General features: G+C 43.4%; 2 protein-coding genes across 2 annotated transcripts; one reads left to right on the forward strand and one right to left on the reverse strand.

Annotated features, from left to right (window-relative positions):
• Positions 1 to 1,179: 1,179 nt before the first annotated feature.
• Positions 1,180 to 8,075, reverse strand: rgs14b (regulator of G protein signaling 14b). Its single transcript, XM_068740581.1, has 15 exons — positions 8,031 to 8,075; positions 6,512 to 6,533; positions 6,192 to 6,343; positions 6,011 to 6,103; positions 5,196 to 5,339; positions 4,950 to 5,114; positions 4,795 to 4,849; positions 4,597 to 4,655; positions 4,235 to 4,444; positions 3,962 to 4,038; positions 3,525 to 3,651; positions 2,777 to 2,858; positions 2,047 to 2,093; positions 1,594 to 1,684; positions 1,180 to 1,436 (listed from the first exon to the last, which is right to left on the reverse strand). Exons 1-15 carry the CDS (start codon positions 8,073 to 8,075, stop codon positions 1,180 to 1,182), a joined length of 1,626 nt encoding a protein of 541 aa, XP_068596682.1.
• A 5,037-nt stretch (positions 8,076 to 13,112) lies between these two features.
• Positions 13,113 to 15,668, forward strand: arl3l1 (ADP ribosylation factor like GTPase 3, like 1). Its single transcript, XM_068740372.1, has 6 exons — positions 13,113 to 13,130; positions 13,769 to 13,912; positions 14,565 to 14,681; positions 15,084 to 15,134; positions 15,248 to 15,433; positions 15,621 to 15,668. Exons 1-6 carry the CDS (start codon positions 13,113 to 13,115, stop codon positions 15,666 to 15,668), a joined length of 564 nt encoding a protein of 187 aa, XP_068596473.1.
• The last annotated feature ends 3,743 nt before the right edge of the window (positions 15,669 to 19,411 follow it).

A 19,411-nucleotide genomic window follows, 5' to 3' on the forward strand; every position in this document is an offset into this window, starting at 1 on the left:
TCTGCTGCCAAATCTACAGGGCTGATACACGGAAAGGCAACGAGATGTTTCCCAAAGATCATATGAATGTGAAATCATTCTAATTTCTATGACTAATGAGTCATTTGTTTTGTAATCCATACAACAGCCCATGAGAGTCCCTTCAAAAACAACTGGAAAACATCTTCCAGCAACAAATTCAAGCATCCAAGTCACTGACTAATAGCGTTCCAAAAGCCAATCACAGCATCTACCCTCTGCCGTCACTGCAAAAGAGGCGGTGCAGATCTGACTTATTTTACCAGTCCACTGGCTGTGTGATGGCACGGCCCGGCTGCAGTGCTTACGAAACAAAATCCCGGCACATTGGTCAAGTCAGAAACTGACCTCAGTGATTCATCAAAAAAATGAACAAATAAAATAAACTTCACTGAGGACTAAAAGCTGCAACATGTCATCTTCCCCCGAGACTTACAGGCAGGAGGTCACAGTTAATCAGAAAACACTTTAATTCTTTGGATGCAGGATAATTGCTGGTTTGATTTCACCAGATTCCCTCATTGTAATATCACATTTCTCATTTATGATCCTGACCCAGAGATGTGTCTGAGGCGACAGGGAAACGGGACCGGGCCAGTCATCACGGCAAATACAATGCAGTTAGGTGCCACAAACACGCATTTAAAAACAGCAAGCAAGCAAGGAAACTAGGTGAAAATTAGTGGTGTTAAAAGAAAACAATAAAGAAATATTCAATATCAATTCAAAAGAAAAAGATGTGCAATACACTCATTCTGGCCCGTCCTTTGAAGCCTGTTTTGAGTTCACAGAAGAGCTATGTGAGACTACGAGAAATAAAACCAGCAGGAACTGCCAACCATTAAACATCAGCGATCGTAAAAGCAAACACTGTTTGAAAGTGAGCAAGGCTTCGAACATTTCTGGCTATATTAAATTCATAAGAGACATTTCAGATTTTTCAGTGTAGTGTTTTGAAATGACACTATAAATGTTGGCCATGATCTTTCTTCGGCTGTAAACACTGTACAGCCTAAACAGGCCAGTTATCGGTTGCTTACCGTTTAGTAAACTGTTCTAAAACGCGCAACCATTTCTCAAGAAAATATTTTTTCTGTCTCTTGACACGATAGGCAGCAGGATGCTTTAAGATATAGTTCTGGATCACTTTTTTTTTTTTTGTCAAACTGCCGTTTCCCTCGAGTCTTTGGAAGCATCAGGAGTTTCCTCTGCAACCCCAGCCAAACCTGCAGTTAAGGCCGTCTCGCCTTCTTTACGGTCTGCAGCGGAGGAGCTGGTTGTCTTGACCTCGTCCATGTCCTGCCGCTGCTCAGATGTCAACTGCAGAAAAACCGGGATTTCCAGCTGCTCTTTAGTCAAAAGTCCTCGCTGGTCGTCAACCCTGTAGCACTGAGCCCTCGTCAGCATGTCTAGAAACCCTGATACACACAGAACATCAATCCCACCTTCATTCCAAATACATTTTTATTTTTATGCAATTATTCATCTTTGTAATTTCATCTGTGATACAACTGAAATGTCTCAACCCATTTGTCATACGACGCAGCCCTACAACATACTGCTGTGATGTCCTACCATCTATGTCGCGGTTCTTACTGGGCATCTTTGCTCGTTCCGTCTGCAGCTGTTGCCGAGCCTCCGGACCTCCAGCAGTCAGCGGTCCTGCCTAGGAACAAAATAGAATTCCAGCTTTCAATGCATGATTCAAGGAATCATTTGCGCACCAATCACGCAGTCAGAAATACATGGTGAGGCTTCAAACATAATAACATTTCCCCATCATATGCACAGCAGCTAAAATGAATGGAATCATCATCTAAATTATAAAGTCGAAAATTGTTGTTCAAATATGTCGCAGTTGGCTCCAAAAAAAAAAAAAAAAAAAAACTATCCTAAAATTTCATGTTAAATATTTGTATTAATTAAAAGAAAAAGAAACTGTTTCAAACTGTTATTTCAAAGAATCTTAATGATTTCATGAAGCACGATAGTTTGGAGTCAGTTTGATGTTCCCAGATGTTTCCTCACCTGTGTGGCGGCAGCTGCACCACTGGCTCTGGAAATGCCTCTTCCTCCTCAAACAAAAAGGTGCAAATCAGATTTTAGCTGTGCTTCCATTTCCACTACATAAAGAGTGAGTAACTTCCCCATTTCTTTTTGACACGGACATAAGCCAGAAGAATGACCCTGGACACCAGCCCTCCTGGGATACAGCCACTGCGACCTCTCTTTCAGAGTGCAGTGAGTGGAGCTGGGGGGCACTGATCTAAAGTGAAGTTGGCTCTGGCATTTCAGCATTTAGGAAAAGAACACATCGCTCGAGAAACCGAACGAACGCTCGACATCTCAACCCCACAGAAAAAGAATGAAGAGCCAGCAAGAGAAAGAGAGACAGACATTGGGAGGAAGGAAAAAAAACAAGCCACTAAAAGTGATGGTGAAAAGAAATTCAAAAACAGTCTAGGATCCATTAGGAAACAAGGAAATCAATAAGGGTCAGGGTTCAGGTAGCTGAGGGGAACAGGTAAAGCATTAGTGATGGATCACCCTCGCCATAAATACATTTACTTGCAGGCCTCGTCTGATTTGACTTATTTCATTCATTCGATCCCCCCCCCCCCCCCCCATCCTATGGCTGCCTGTTTCAGTTAGACCAGTGCACCTAATATTAAAACGTTTACATGTTTCTGTGGTTTACAATCAAGTGAAACAATAGGTCTTCATAACAAATAAATAAATATCAGTCCAGTAAATGAACCTTTGGCTTTGTCGAGGCGTAGCGTCTTGTTGGCCAGCCTGAACGCGGTGCTGGTCATGCTCACAGGCTCATCGCTTCCAACCTAAAACAAATGAAGGAAGACATGAGGGCCTCCAGTCCTTCCAGTCAGGCTGGTGCAAACACAGTCTGGTGGGGATGCATTACTAAGATCATAGCGATCTGCGTATCACCTGTACCCTTATTTGTTGGTGCGTTTGTAGGATTATGCAAGCAAATGGTTTTGGATTGGATTGAAGCAGCTTTCAACTGTTCCCTTCCTTTCATAGGAAATCTATAAATGATGACTGAAAAACCTTCATCATTACATACAGTATGTTTCACACTTGCCCATTTACAAGATACAACCAAGACTATGAAAAATGATGCTGTACTTGATGCCTTCCAACTATGAGCTGTGTTTTATGACAAATATAGCTCAGCCGAGTTCCCTTTGTCTTTAACTCAAGAGTGAGATGTGTGTCGAGAGCTGCTGACTGGGCTAAAGCCATCTGCTCTACCGAGCGCTATTCTTATTCCATTAAGGAAATAGTGTTTCCATGTGATCCCATTTCAAATCAGACATTTGATGTTTGTATGCACCTCACAAAACTATCGGAATAGCTGCTGCTAAAAAAAAAAAAAAGATTGTTCACTGAATGGCATCCACGCTTTTACTTCAACACACTATTGTTGCAGAGACCAGCAGGAATGCTCCCGACATGGCGTTCTCATTGACACGGGCACTCACGATGGTGACCGAGGCTTCGTGCTGCTTGAGATGATGCCGCTGCAGCACAGCAGAGAGGGCGTCCTGCAGCGTCTTGCTGGACTTCACCATGATCCCCATAGTTTTGCCAGTGAAAGCGATCTCCAGCCTGAAACGCATGCATTTCAACTACCTGCCTCAGTAAGTCAGCGAAAAGATCAAAGAGGATCGACGGTACAGCATCATTAGAATGTACCTCACTGCAGGCTTCGCTTGAGGCTTGTGGATTCAATGCAAGCAATAATGCAAATGATTAAAAAAAAGACATAACAAGGATATAAGCCTTGTATTCATGGTTTTTCCCATTAATATATTGCCAAGTGGCATCCTGTGATGGGTATGTTGATATTAGCGTCTGCAGGGGGGGGGGGGGCAAAGACAAAGAGTAGGACGTGAACATAGTGATTAAATTAACTCACACAAACGTCACCCTGAGCTCAAGAGAGACCTGCTGATCTCTCAGCACGGAGCAGTCCTGGTCCAGCGATAAGGGCTGCTGCGGAGAGAGCAACAGAGGAAACGGAAGAAACGTCCAAAAATTAAAAAGGAGCGAGAGGCTGAAAGGACGATGGAACAAAAAGGGGGTTAATCGCATTTCACCGTCTGCTGGCAAACAATTTTGCATGGAGACGTTTAAAAAGCATCACGATTGAAATGCCGTGTTCTGCGTTTGGAGAGAGAATAGCTCTCACCTTCTCCTTGCCATGCAGATATATGATGACGTCTTTCAGCGGAAAGCCTCTCTTCTCACACAGGCTGGACAGCATGTCTTTGATCGTTTGTCCACTACGTGCGGGGGCCAGGGAGGCACTGCCATCAGGGAGGAAGACGCAGCAATAGCCTCCCTCCACCCCTATTAGTCCGCCACCCTGCTCTGCAGAGCGTGGACTGAATCTGTTGCTCTGCACCACAGATGAAGAGAAAGATGAACTCAAGTGAAAAGTGGAAATACTGGTGAGATCTGGGGCTTTGAAAATGTGCATTTGCATCTCTGCAGACACGAAACCTTCACATGGCATCATCTACAGCTCCTCTTGGGGACAAACGCACTGACCTCCATCTGCCTGTCGATGGAGCCGAGCTCCACGCTGCTGCTCGACTTGACTGAAAGTTCTTTTTTTGGGGTGGACAAATCCATGGTAGTTGGAAGCATTTGTTGTCGTGTGAGAAAAGGAGGCGATAGACAAGGAGGACTTGTGAGATAAAGACACATGACCTAGAACCGCAAGATCTGCCATTTGAGAGGAACTACCTCCCCAGGATCCAGTTTTCTGATGCCGCTTCTCCGACGGCAAGTCCAACAGCTTCTGTTTAAAACAGTGATGAGAAATAAAAACCAAAACACTCATTTACGTATTATTCCCCTTCTTCCCTGAGACAGTTCTACTCCTCCCCCCATCGGTCTACCTTCTTGTCACATAATGTGGGGCTTCTTTTGGCCACATCCTCCCAGGATCCCAAGCGCATCGGCTGAGGAAGGTCTTTCCCGTCCACGCTTGCCAAGGTGCAGCGCTGGTAGAGAGCGGAGCGCACAAAGCGCCTGTAGCTGTCCATCTTCATTAGTTTAAAGATCTGGGACAAAGAAGGGACCAGTAGCCCATATTCAACAGAACGCCCTGACAATGTGTTGCTGTGCAATCAACGTAGACAGACCTGCGCTTGAGCATTGTTGAACATATCGGGCGTGGGCTGCTCGAGGTCTCTGTCTTCCGTCTTGGCCGTGTCATCAATGTTGATGGAGTAGGGAGCGCTGTCAGACAGGTACGTGCCATAGATGGAGCCAGCCTCTGCTTTCAGCTGGCAACACAAGAGCTCCATCAGACATGAGCCACTGATTCTAAAAAAGGGCATCGTTTTTTTTGGGGGGGGGGGGGTTAAACAAGGAAGACAAACTCAACTAGCATTTCTGAGCAGTTAGTTTTCAATACTTATTAATCAATCCACCCCATGTTTTGGTATTTTATGCAATGGCTTGGAATCAGCATCTACACTGAAGGACATTCAATCCCATCAGTTTCTGCACCACATTTTGGTCTCGGGTGTACAAACATTCATTGTTTTTATGATACCAGTTTAAGGAAATGCATTAATGTAGAGTGTTTTACCCCAACAAGTTCTATGTCCAATGGCTCAAATGTCTCCCAAGTGAATGTAGGCAAACCGACATGAAAACCATTTGAGTTCAACTGTGCTTAAAAATTTACAAATAAACACACTGAAGAAAGCAATAAAGAAATGCACACTTTTATGGCTCCCACAAGGTGTGTGTGAAATTTCACTTAATTCTGTGCAGCAGGCTTTCAGGAACTGTGGATAGACTATTCCCTGTTATGTATAAGGGACAAGCATAATGTTACATATTCCCTCCGGCATGGGAATACAAACTAGGTCGTGCACAATAAAACTCACAACAGCATGATAAATTACAAGCAACAGGTAATATGATTAAAAACGTAGTGATATCTCACCTCATCCAATGAGGTGGCTGGGATCTTCCTGAACTTTTCACACGCCTGCCAGAATAAAATGTTTTCCGCGCTCACCTCTGACCTCAAGAAGGACTAAAGACATAAAATACCACGTGTGAACAAATAAAGCCCGCCATAAATCTCCTGAAATACTACATTACATGTGCTGAATGCGTCTCACTGTAAAGTAATCGACTCCGCAGGGGTCCTCCAGCAGCTTCTCAAACGAGACGGCCCAGCTCAGCACACTGTTGGTCGGGCCTGCCTCTCCGGCCGGAGTGCCGGGAAGGCTGGAGCTGCTGCCGCCACAGCCCCTTGCAGACATATTTAACTCTACGACACGTCCAAACAATCACACCCAGTTATCAGCGCAGAAAGGTATGACAGATCAAGAGTCATTTCTTTAGCCCTCTCTCTCTCTCTCTCACACACACACACACACACAGACACACACAAGCAGAGGCATGTTTTGGTTTGTGGAAACTGGTTGGTCACGCTTACCTCCATCTGACACTGCCTGGATCTGTTAATAGGAGGACAAAGAGAGAAAGCATGCTGTGGCGCTGAACATCTCTGAACTGATTCACTGACAATGAAACATGTGGGAATTCATTTTTTATTTTTTTTAAAGAACTAGAAAGCAGGAGGCTGGCAGTCAAAAGCATAAAGGCAGCAGTTTAGCAAATGAAACGAGAACACCGGCTCTACGCGTTTCGTTTTTCTTCCTCTGTGACTTCGTACTGCGATCAGTCAAAGTTGCGCTCACAGGAAGTGGTTGCGAAGCTGATGACGGTGACGCTCGTCAGCATTCAGAGCTCAAAAGTCACGTCTTATTCAAATTCGAGCAATTTTATTTATAAATACTGACAACACATTCTGATAAAAAAAGGGTTTGTACAACTTGTACAAACTTGTACAGAGGGCTTAGATATTAAGAAGCCCTCCAAAGAGGAATCTTTCACATTTCCCTGTGAATTAAGCATAAATAACTAAATGTCTGTTCAGATTTCTCGCAAGGTCATTCAATTATCAACTTATAACCCATGTACTGTACACATAGAAACAAAGCATGCAGGTCAGTCGAGCTTACACATCAGCACCGAGGTGTTCTAATCCGTCAACACAAATGCAGTCCAGCAAGCAAACGCTGAGAGGCTGTTTTCAATAATTCAATATCACCTCAAATATTGTGGAAGATTTAAGCCCCCAAAACTTAAAAACCAGCAGTAATGAATTTGAGAATGCAGATAAAGCTCCGGAGTAAGCTTCACCTCAACAGTAAGAGCTGGTTCCACTGAGTCTCAGCCTCTTCGTCGCTTTCGCTTTCTCTAACTGATCCAAATCTGGCTCTGACCCAAAATATCCATGCCTACAATTCCACTTATCAGGAGACATCACTTAAGCCAATCTTCAATAATAAGAGAAGAAAGGATTCGTTATCGTCTCGCCTGCCTTCATTTCATTTTCAGACACCACAACAAAAAAAGAAAATCAAAAAAATGATTAAGATTCCCTGCAAATCCTTGCCAGGAAAGATATGAGGGGGGGGGGGGGGGGGAACACACACAAACAGTGCAATCAGCCAGAACAGCAGCAGTTACAGGATCAAAATATAAAAGCACCTCTTAAAGAAACAGCAACGTGACGTCCTCCTTCCCGTTCACACCTTCTGCACAGCTTAGTCCATTCCAGGAACATTGGGCAAAAGTAATAACCAAGGCCTGTTACGTCCGCACACGGCAGCCCGGCGAACAGGAACGACTCGGTTACCGCGCCTGACCCAGGCAGGCGCGGCCTTCAGTAACTGTAGCCCGATTGGTTCTGGCACTGCTGAGGAGCTGCGATGGATTCTACAAGTCCATACAAGAAACCGATCTACCCTGACCTCAACGGCAACACAAATGTGAGCGCAGCTCAAAAAGCAGAGGCAGTTTGAATTTTCAGAAGACACATTCCCGTTTCTTAAACATTCATTTACTTATTTATTTTTGAAGTTCAATAAAGAGTTTTGCCAACTCACCATGAGGCCAACAAAAATGCCTCCAGCATTGCAGTTCTTAGCCATGGTGGCCCGCACACCAAACATCAATCTGAAGTCTTATCACACCGTCGGGGGGCCACGAAAAAGTGCTCCACCCAAATATGATGCATGCGCACGCACACACACACACACACACACACACACACACACGCACACACACGCACACACACGCACACACACGCACACCACTTCCTGCCTAGAGCAGAAGTCTTGCCTTTGCAACAAGCCACAAAAGAGGAAGTATGGCTACTATGATCAAACTGTTCTTAACACCTCTTGAGAAATACTATGATGTGGGAACACAGACAAGACAAACCACTCACTCTGCTTCTTATATGGTCACTGGACGAGCAACTAGAACAGCCAACAAACATTTGGCTGCCCATGTAGACATTTTCTGCTGCATCTGACAAGGTGTTCTACCTATGAAGAGGTCGCCACATGTAGCAACAGTCTGTCTTCAGCTTTCACAAACTTATGTGTCAGAAAGATGCTAAATGATCAATGGACTTTGAATACTGGACAGTTTTGAGAGGTACAGGACATCAAGAGACAATCCATTAGATTTAGGGGATGATCTGGATATACATGTGGAGGCAGAACCTCTTTGTGGGACAGGAGTTACAGCAGTTTGTGCTCATGTCCATATTAATGACAGCAGTAATTGGGAAATTATATATATATATATATATATATAACCCTTAGTTCTTTGTGGGACTCTGTCCTTCTACTTTGAGGCTAATTGAGACTTGGGCATTTAAAATTGAACAGAAACAATTTATGACCCATTGATATTCACTTATTTTAAAATGTCAATCTCGCCATAAATTGATTTCTGACACACATAATTAATAATGATGTCCTACTCTTATACAATCATCTTATTTCGGGTTTAACACCGGCATTCATTTCAAACAGCCGAGGCGCAATATTTCCCTTCACACCACTCAGAAGGGCTGAAGAGGAGGCTGGTAGTACATTGATTTGTGTGCAGTACCCAGGGATTGTGTCCCGGTTTACCTTTCGGTCCTCCGTGGAGCCAGAGGCCATGGCGCGCCACTTCTCGCATTTCCCGAATTGTTTTTGTGCTGCAAACTTCGCCAGGCGGGACAACCTGCGGCAAAGCCCTTTTAAAGTGACCCCCATCTGCGAAACTAAAGGCGTGATAAATGACCTGGTCGTTTGCGGAGCCCTTATAGGCGCACCAGCTGACGCGGAACCTCCTAATCAAGGCTTCATGATCAAGACTTTTCCGTTTCCTTTCTCCGCTGTGAACATTTCAGTGAAGGGACTGCGGGATATTCAGTGTACCTCCGGTTGCTTGTTCATAATTAGAGTTTAGGATTACATCGCCCTTTGTGGCAGTTTAGTTGAATGTTGTGGAATGAAGGGCGGGGCTTGCAGAACGCGGACTACATTGAACACTGAATCCTTTTTTTTTTTTTTTACCAGGTCCCATCAAAAGGCACCCAGCGCGTTCTTTTTTGATGCTTATTCTAAACACTTGTGGTTTAAATGGCCTTTTCAACGTTTAGGAGTGTTGATAGTTGTGTTTTGCAACCATTGCGCACCCTGCATCACACCGATCATTGATATTTTAAAGACAATCAGCAGCGCCCTCTACTGGCAAAGGTGCGGATTAGTTTGTCTCAAGTGAAAGATGATTTCTAAAAGATCATGACAAATTCTCTCATTCTAATCTAAACATTCTCAACAAAGTCCTGCATTATATCATCTGTGCAGAATATAATTCCATCTGCTGTTTCCCTGAAAACAGTCTATACCTCCTAGAAATCCTGTCTTTGTCTCCAATCAAAGAAAAGCCAATCAGCCAATCAGAAACCTAAAAAGCAGCAGCAGCAGCTGGTCATTAATGAATCACTTCTACCTGCAGAACATTATTGATGGTTCTGTAACGTTCCAGGTATTCATCTGTATTATTCTCTTCCAATCATTGATAACTTTGAATTTTAACATTTATGTCTGTTTAAATCTACATGTAAATATTTCCTTCAGTATTTCAGATGATGTCGGCTCTACTGGCATTCCTTTCTGGCGTCTGACTGACATCACAGGAGAGACTCCGGCACATCTGGAAATGTTATGTTGCAGCTAATGTACCTGAACATTGCCTGCCATGAATTCATTATGAGGTGAGACACAAAGGGAAAATGTTGGTAATGTGATTCCCTCCATCTGTTTTCCCTGTTGACTCCTGTCTAATCTGCTCAAACGATGCAACACATTAAGAGCTAGTGCCATCCTTCATTCCAGTGGTTTGCTGGAGGATGACTCCTATGAATCATGCATATGGGACACAGGAAGAAATCTTTGATTGTGTCGGGATGTACAATTGCAGTGGATTTATATTCTCACACACTATCGCTTTGTGTTCTATATTATATCTAGGTTGTGTAATGTGCTTCTGCAGTTTTAATGTTTCCTATTCTCCAAACTGCCCAAAAAAAATGGAACCTGGAACAAATTTCACGTCTGTGAGCAGTGCTCTGAAATTCATCGTCAGCCATCTGGTTATGTAACGCTGTCAGTTCCGCTATATATTTACTCGACCCATTAAACATCCATTTTCCTCTCAGCAGTACTGGGACCAGAGCAAGGCGACGACAGCACTCATACATGTCTTAGCCAAGTCTGACAGTCAAGTGGGAAGAGGATGTGAAGGAAATCCTGGATCGTCAAAATAAAATAGAAGTCGATTTATATATATATATTGTTTTTCAGTAATGAAGGGTCCTGTAGTTACTATGTGAATAGCTCATGCGTAATTTATGAATCTCTACCACACGGTGTCACTGTAAATGGTGAGATGACATGTCTCTGCTTATTTCAAACAGCCTCCAATTACTTCGAAATGTATTGTGTGTTTTTTAATTGGCTTGAAAATATTTAATGTATAGTGACAAAACAGTAGAAACTACAAACAGTAATGAAAAAGGGCGATATAAGAACTAATGACATGACTATTGGTGAGACGTTGGTTTGTAACTGCTGCTTGTCCTGCTTTGGTCCTGGTTGCGGCCCAAAGCAACCCAAAAACATCCAGCAGGAAGAGCTTCGCTTTAGTTCAGGTCGACAACACGGCGGTCCGACAGAGGCTGACTGACTAATAGGTGCAGCACCTCTTCTTTCTTAAATACATCTTATAAATGCTTATTGTGATGCGATTTATTTATACAACAGGTCCGTGTTGGTCCATGACATGCTTCTTGGGCTTATTTTCAAATAGTCATGTGAGACAATCAGTGATCCATAATGTATGACCCATAAGCCATTTCAGCCTGGGGTATCTGGCACCAAGACTTTAAAACAGATCATTGAAATCATGTTAATAGTGAGGCGAGGCTCCATGGATCGGATTTGCTGGTCCAGCACAGCCCACAGATGTTCAACGAGAACGCCTGCAACAGTAATCCCTTAAAGTTGATGCTGTGCGCCTAAACCCATTTCGTTCCATTTCTCCGTGGTCCGGTTCTCTGGCTCTCATGCCATTTGTGGGCGGAGCCACTGGGACTCTGACCCGGCTACAGCTCTGCATCAAGCTGTAATGCACGCTGCGTTCTGGCGCTGCTCTATCAGAATCAGCACAAACTAGTTCTTCTGCAGTAGCTCTGCTTTGTCAGTGAGTCTTGGGCACAGCACAGCACAGAGACGAGGACCAGCTCGCCAGGCTCTGACCTAAATCACAAAATTAAAATCGGTTTTTATCAGAAAATAAACTTCAGAGTAAAAATGACAAGTTCAGTTTTATAGGGGTCTTTGGTCAGTCTGTTTCTTTAAATTAAGCAGTTGCCATGCAACCAGTAGAGACTCCAGGACATTGCTTGATCTAACAAAGACGTAGTTTCTGTTCCAAATTCGCCCTTTGACTGTATTGTGTAATATATTTACTCAGTTTGCTATATCCATCATGAAGTGGCCATGAAATTCTCCAGTGAAGAGGAAAAACGTCATGTTCATTCCGACCCTGTGTCACCCTCTCTCTCTCCCTGTCTCACCCTCTCTCTGCAGCTGAACAGGGCGCCAATCCAGTTCCATTCACACCTAAACTCAACGTCATCAACCTAAAAGGCATATCCAAGGCTACATCGAAATAACATCCCGTAACTCCCGATGTTATTGTGCCACGGTGCACACTGCAATGATGTCGCCATGATGACATCACTTTGCTGATATCTGCTTCAGACTAACTCGTTCACCCTGGAAACCTATTCCTTACATCTTACTTGAAATCTATTTGAAGGACTCTGAATCTCTATCTGAATAGAGGTGAGGAAATGAGCCTAGAAAGGCTTTACACCAAACGTGGGACAGACGTGCTCAAAATAATCCTTCACAGTAAGCACGCCCTATAGACGTGCCACACAGCAGCTTAATAGAGGCGGGCATGTAATGGATACACGCCGTGTTCGTGCTATCCCCTCCTCTCCGAGAGATGGACTGATGCGGGATTTGAGAGTTGCAGAAATGATAAGATGCCTGGTTCAACAACATTGTAGAATCCTTTGAAATTCATGCAATAAGCTCTCTGCTTAGAGCTCGGCCGTATCCTGCTGCACAATCCTCCTTCAGCCTTATTTCAAAATGTCTCATTTATTTTCATTTGCGTGCGTGAATGTGTCAGGAACGGCTGTTTATTTGGTTTCCTCCCATAGCAGGTGGCGAGAGGATAATCCAAGTAAAGTCACAAAGTGGAGCTGGAGGGATAGACAGAGGAAGGGGGGAGGCGGGAGGGGGGGTGAATGTGGTGGCCTTTGCATGGATGACCAAGGCTAATTCTGGCCTCCTAATCCCAGTCCTTTCCACCCTCCCCCCATCTTCCTGCTGCTAACTCCATGCTGAGGAGCGATCGACGCCCAGGTAGATATTACTATCACATACACACATAGGACTTAACCCACCCGAGTGTCCCGAGACGGAAGAGGGAAGAGGCTTCTGATGTATAGCTTACCTGGGTGTCCTGGGTAGCTAGCACACCTGTGTGAACCTCGCTGGAGAATGTAGCCGCAGCCCTCCCAATCAAGCCACAGGAAACACGCCACCATGGGAGAAGCTCAAAAGGTGAGTGAGCTGAGCTGGAGCAGAACTGGTTCACTAGTAATGAGAACATTAACGAGTTCAAACTATTTACGGTTACAAATAAGTGTTTAAAAGTATTTATTGCTTTGTAAAATAGTGTTATATACAGTGTATAGAGGGATAGCTCAGATATATATAGATTCAATTGGAAATTCCAATGCTCTACTGTGAATCAAATACAGTATTTAAAGCTGTGGGATTCTGACAGGATGAGGTGCTTCATAGTAGCTCCATAGTGAGTGGAGACCGAGGGAATCCGTGTGTTCAAGGGGTTTGAGTGTCAGAGTAGCTTTGAATTGAAATCACAGATCAGTAGGGATAGAGTTTAATGTGTAAAGTACAGCTACAAGTGGCTATGGGTCAAAGAAACTACACTTGTCTTTTTTCATGTTTCCCCCCCCCCAAGAACATTATGTCCTGATGTGCTGTTGAATTCTAAACCTAATCAAAAGACAGAACATCCAGTGACAAAAGGCTCACCATGACTCAGGATGACTTGGTTCAGATCATCACAGAAAGGAGGTGTTCTTCGTTCAAATACTAAAGGGTGTTGTGAAGTTCATGGTCCCGACCCATCTTTCTGCACCCAAATCCTGCATCCCCGCCCCTCCTACGCGCAGGGCTTGCTCTCCGTCATTGAGAAACTGAAAGGATCCACAGAGCAGGAGGTCCGGATAGTACTTCTTGGGTTGGACAATGCCGGCAAGACCACCCTTTTGAAGAGCCTTGCCTCTGAGGACGTGAACACCATTACACCAACCCAGGTTGGCTGAAGCCTCTCTCAGACACATACATGGCTGAGGACAGTGAGGCAGCAGAAATCGCCATGCTGCTTTTGTATCCTTTGCTTTTTTGTTACACACTCAGAAATGAATTTGTAAAATAATCACAGTCCTCTTTCCGCAGGAGATAAATATTACATTATATCAGTAGGATCTGTCTTTGAACAGAATTACTGCATGTGATTAACATCTCATTTAGTCCTCTAACACCTCTTGCCTCTGTTACTCTGATGGGACACAGAGCAGACGTTTGCAACACGCGATTAGATTCAAGTTTGCTATTGCAATAGTCGCTCACCACGGAGTTAAATCAGACTGGCCATATAAATACATGCTGGCTGTGTTTGATCCTGGTAGTTTTATCCTCCTCCACTGACCCTCAGGATGAAATGTACACAACTTGATGAAGTAGGCGCTGTGTTGTGAAAAACGTCCGGGGATCAACACAGTGACTATTTCCTCTCGGAGATCCAGAGCACAATATAGAATGATAAATGCACCAGTCATACCATTAGCCATAAACACACACGCTTTAATACAGACATGATGAATTGTACTGTAAACAATTGCTAGATGTTCCAGATGCTCTGTTCATTTGCAAGCATGCTTACTCCATCTCTGCACGTCACCCCAGGGCTTCAACATAAAGAGTGTTGCCTCACATGGCATGAAACTCAATGTCTGGGACATCGGAGGACAGAGGAAGATCAGGCTCTTCTGGAAAAAGTACCTGGAAAACACAGATCTGTTGGTAAGAGACATACATAGGAGCCATTTCTATGTATGGCCTGCAGGTTGGCCACCCAGTTAAACACTAAAAATACACCACAAAACTATTTTTAACCTGTGAAAATGACATTTACAGTATATAGAGTGAAACGAGAAGCAGGACTTGATGCATTATGTTTATCGTCAGGACAGAATGCCACATCCTGCACATAGTATTGTGTGAGGGAGGGCATGAAACACGAATGCTGCGAAGCCTGTAAACACTTTGCAACTACATTTTCTGTTCTTGATTGTCACTGGGGTGCAAAGAGTGTCGCTGACACCTTCGGGAAGGACATGCAGGCAGTAAAATGCTGTGCACAGAAAGATCCAAAAAGAATGTTCCGTTATCAACCAGATTCACGGCCATTTATTTGTCCTTCAGATTTATGTCATCGACAGCGCAGACAAGAAACGTTTTGAGGAGACCGGTTTGGTGAGCCTGACGCATTGCTGTGATTTCTGCATGCATATATCCAGAATGATAACATTCTATAATGTTGGACTATAAATAACTGAATGTTTATGTGTGTGTGTGTGCGTGTGCAGGAGCTGTCAGAGCTGATTGATGAGGAGAATCTTAAGGGTGTTCCTGTACTGATCTTTGCCAATAAGCAGGATCTGGCCACAGCGTCTCCGGCCAGTGAGATCGCTGAGGGACTCAACTTGCATACCTATCGGGATCGTGAGTGGCAGATTCAGGCCTGCTCTGCGGTGTCTGGGGAGGGAGTTCAGGTCAGATATGGACTCGGCTTTGATTTGTGGATTCTTCCTGAGATGGAACTTGATTAACCACATAAAAAGAAGATTGATTCCCATAACAGATTTTTATTTCTATCAGCCTCTTTAATTTCCACAATTTAACTGCTTTCTATATTCAAACTATGGAACTGATATGTTTCAATATTCATTTGCGCCGCAGGATGGCATGAACTGGATCTGCAGCAACATTGTGAATAAAAAGAAGTGAACCACCATCCCAAACAGCGCTATAAAGCCAGAGGTCCAGGATTACATCTACTAATGGACTTTCGGCTTGTCCCGTGAGGGGTCAACACAGCAAACTAACATTCTCCACCTCACCCTGTCCTTTGCATCGTCCTCCCCAACACCAGCCACTCTCATGTCCTCTCTCACTACATCCATGTGTCTTCTCCTGGGTCGACCTCTAGCCCTGTTCTCTGGCAGTTCCATCCTCAGCATCCTTCTACGGATCTAGTCCCTGTCTCTCCTCTGGACATGTCCAACCCATCGAAGCCTGTCCTCTCTGATCTTATCTCCAAAGATCCAGGATCATAAATGTGATTGAAAACATACTTCACTTTATTTAACACCTCACATATCACATGCCCTCCACACAGATTTCAATGATAAGTTTGTTTAGAATTTTATTTTACTATTTTGTAAAGGTAACTAATTTAAAGACCGATTTTAGCTAATATGGTATTTGTTCTAGCCTAAAAGATTATGGTTTTGATCCCGTTATTCTCAGGATCATTGTCTGGGGAATTCGTAAACGGCACAAGAAACCAAGCTGAGTACATAACCATAGATCTGTTAGGATTTATCAGTTTTATAGGCAAAAGTTCAGTTTGTGTGTGTGTGTGTGTGGGCGGGTGTTATACGTGTGCTTTGAAATTTTTAACAATAAAATAATTAGCCATTTCTGCTACTTTCCTTTCTTGTTATCAAAAATAAATGTAAGCACCAGTAATCAAATCGCTCCGAAAATGCACGCATGCATGCACAAATAATAGCTTTCTATTTGTCAAATGAGAAAGTTAAGTGTCATTTACAAGTCATTTAAGTGGGAATATAAATGCCGACACTTCCATAAGTGACTAGAGGAAGAATAGTATGCTGATCTGCTAATACCCAGCTGTCAACATTATCTATTTCCACAATGCAATGAGCACTTACATCGTGCAGCCAGAGAGAAGACTAATTGAAAAACAAGCATAAAAGGGAAGAGACTTTACAATTATGCACCGACGCGGCAGAACGAGATGTCAAATCTTCAAGGCACAGCAGAACAAACGGAGCAGGAAATTACATGCAGAGTTGGACTCATTTACAGCAGGGAGACTTTTTACCAAAACATTCTAGCTATCTATCATGCAGCCTGTCTCACAGCAACGCGTCTTAATAGCTTTCAGGATCTCTATTGACAGATTAGTCAGCCATGCGATGCATCTAATGTCCCGCTGTGACTGGTGTGTGTCCTACCAGCAGAAATATAAATAGTCAACGTCCTGTGAGTAACTTTGAAGTAAAAAAAAAAAGAAATCAATTTTCTCCTTTCATTATGAGAACTACAAAAGAAGATTGTTGTGGTTGTTGATACCAGCAAACTTTCTCAGTCTTTAGACACAAATATGCATCGTCTCCAATGGTTGGTCAGCGCTTCGATGGCTCACTCAGTCCTGGTCCTCCACATATTCCTTTTTAGGACTAATCTTGGTGTCAGACTCTCCCCAGCTGCAGATGGATTTGCTGGATCTTTTGTGTCTTTTGGCTGAAGCTGTAATTAAGCATCTAAAAACACTCTAAAATCCAATCAGGAGGCCGGTTTTGTTCTGTGTCCTTTACATTAAATTATGCTAATTCATTTTTGCTTTTCTTACATCTGTTACATCTGGTATTTTGTGTCTTGGGGGGAAAGCAGCGCTCTAGTTTACATGCTGGAAATGCTACGGAAATGAACAAATACTTTGGCATCATCATGACAACTAAAATTTGGTGTAAACCCTAAAAAAAGATGTTTTGGTATGACCTCCTGTTACAGAATCATTATAGCCATTTAGGGAGTCGGGGCTGGGCTGGTGAGCTGCTTTGCTTGTTTGTGTTGTTGGTACCAATGGGAGGCAGTATTCAGGTTGATCAGTCTCAGCGCTGATGAGGAGGCTGTGCTCAAACAGCAAAATGCTTTGACATGCTGTAAATTCTCCAAAATATTATCCCTCAGCTCACATTTCATTTGGCCGATGCTATAATTTTTCACAATTCAAGAAGAATACCACTGATTTAAGGATTACAATTACTTTGCAAAAAGTAATTTCTGTGGCAACATTATGGTTTTAGTTCTGTGCATATTTCAATTACGTTCACTGTTGGCCCTTAACGCCTCTTAAAATCCCCTAATTATTGAGATTGAAATCATATTTATATTGACATGACCACCTCCAAGCCAATGCCCCCCTGGCAGTAGTTGCCATGGCAACTCTCCCAGCTTATTCATGATCTGCCACTTCTCTTTTTCTGAACATCAGCTCTCTCTCTCGCTCTCTCTCTTGTCCTCCATTTCTTTCATTTTCCCAATCTGTCTTCATCAAAAGGAACCCTGAGACCTGCTCAGAGGCTGGACAGCAGCTCTTTCCAGGTATGGACTAAAGACTGTCTATGTCTGATCGTCTGTGAGAAAATTCAACCTCCTAATTTTAAATTAATTTAATTTAATAGTATCAGATTTGTGTACACTGTTGCACAGAAATTATATTGTGTTGAAATTTGCATGGTTTTCTATATGATGTTTTTGGAAATGCATTGATCATTTGAAGTAATTACCGTTAACTCCTCTTGAAATTATACTCCATTCTATGAATCTGTTTATCTGTAGGATATTTTAAGGTGGCAAACCAAATAAGCCGTGGCGACAAAGCATTCCCAACCTCCTGAGGGCGCACATCCTCGCATCATGCCTGAAGTCACCCACTTGGTTGCCACGAACTTACCCACAGTGACTCTTCCACCCAGTTTAAATGCGACCCCGATGACCTCTAAACTCCTGACCACAACAACACTGCTCCCAAGGGAGGAGGCGCACATGCAAGTGCACATTGTTATGATTGTCGTCATTTTTTGTGTGGTCTGCTTCCTACTGCTGCTTGCCATCCTCTCTGCCTTCTGCTTCCACTGCTCCATTGGTCCGTCACCCAAAGACATGCAGGGTGCCAACCGGTGCAGCCTGGACAGTGAGGACGCCACCTATAATCGCAGCACCTCTGATAATCAGCCATTGGGGAACATGATCTGATGGAACACGGGGGTGTATTAACTGTGCACCAATGTTGTTTTAGTGGCATGTATCAATATATCACAGCACCACCAGCCATTCGTTTTTGGGTTGACGCTCATATGTCCTTGATATTGATTTTTAACATTTGATTTATGAAATAACCGGAGCAGCATTTGTTCTTTTTTTTTACTCTTGACAATAAGCTAAGCTAAAATTCAAGGACATGAAAGGATTGATACTAAACCATACAAGTCATATAGCGCAGAGACACAACAAAGAGATAACTGTGTAAATGTATAGCTGTTTACAGGCGAAGCAGAATGTAATTGTGGGTCTGAATACTGTTGTCTGTAGTGATGATGAGACAAACAATAACAAACTGATCCACTCACGGTTCTGCAGTCATTTTGTGCTTTATTTCCACCTGGCTGGCAAGTGTTTACATGTTGCCATGGCTGCGTGGACACGATGAGACTGATGCAAATAAGGATTCAGATGAACATGTCAAATCTACGAGGCGCAGTAGAGCAAATGGTGCAAGAATTCACTGAGCTTGTGTGCAGCTGAGCCGCGTGGCATATAGCTACTAAATCATGTAATGCAAGCAACGCAACATTAACAATTAGTGGCAAAGGCTTTAAGTTGACGGATGTGAGGCGCAGCTGAAGGAGCGATTTAGAATTTTAATGATCATAGTG

The sequence above is a fragment of the Brachionichthys hirsutus genome, chromosome 6 (genome assembly GCF_040956055.1).
Source record: "Brachionichthys hirsutus isolate HB-005 chromosome 6, CSIRO-AGI_Bhir_v1, whole genome shotgun sequence".
NCBI classification, from domain to species: domain Eukaryota; kingdom Metazoa; phylum Chordata; class Actinopteri; order Lophiiformes; family Brachionichthyidae; genus Brachionichthys; species Brachionichthys hirsutus.

Bases quoted from the DNA above. Each gene is read 5' to 3' on its own strand.
- arl3l1 (XM_068740372.1), top strand. The intron at 15,135-15,247 runs GTGAGCCTGACG...GTGCGTGTGCAG, and splicing joins GTTTTGAGGAGACCGGTTTG to GAGCTGTCAGAGCTGATTGA. The intron at 15,434-15,620 runs GTCAGATATGGA...TTTGCGCCGCAG, and splicing joins TGTCTGGGGAGGGAGTTCAG to GATGGCATGAACTGGATCTG.
- rgs14b (XM_068740581.1), bottom strand. From the start codon at position 8,075: ATGGCTAAGAACTGCAATGCTGGAGGCATTTTTGTTGGCCTCATG. The intron at 3,652-3,961 runs GTGAGTTAATTT...CATGCGTTTCAG, and splicing joins GAGCTCAGGGTGACGTTTGT to GCTGGAGATCGCTTTCACTG. The intron at 1,685-2,046 runs GTGAGGAAACAT...TTTTGTTCCTAG, and splicing joins GTGCAGCTGCCGCCACACAG to GCAGGACCGCTGACTGCTGG.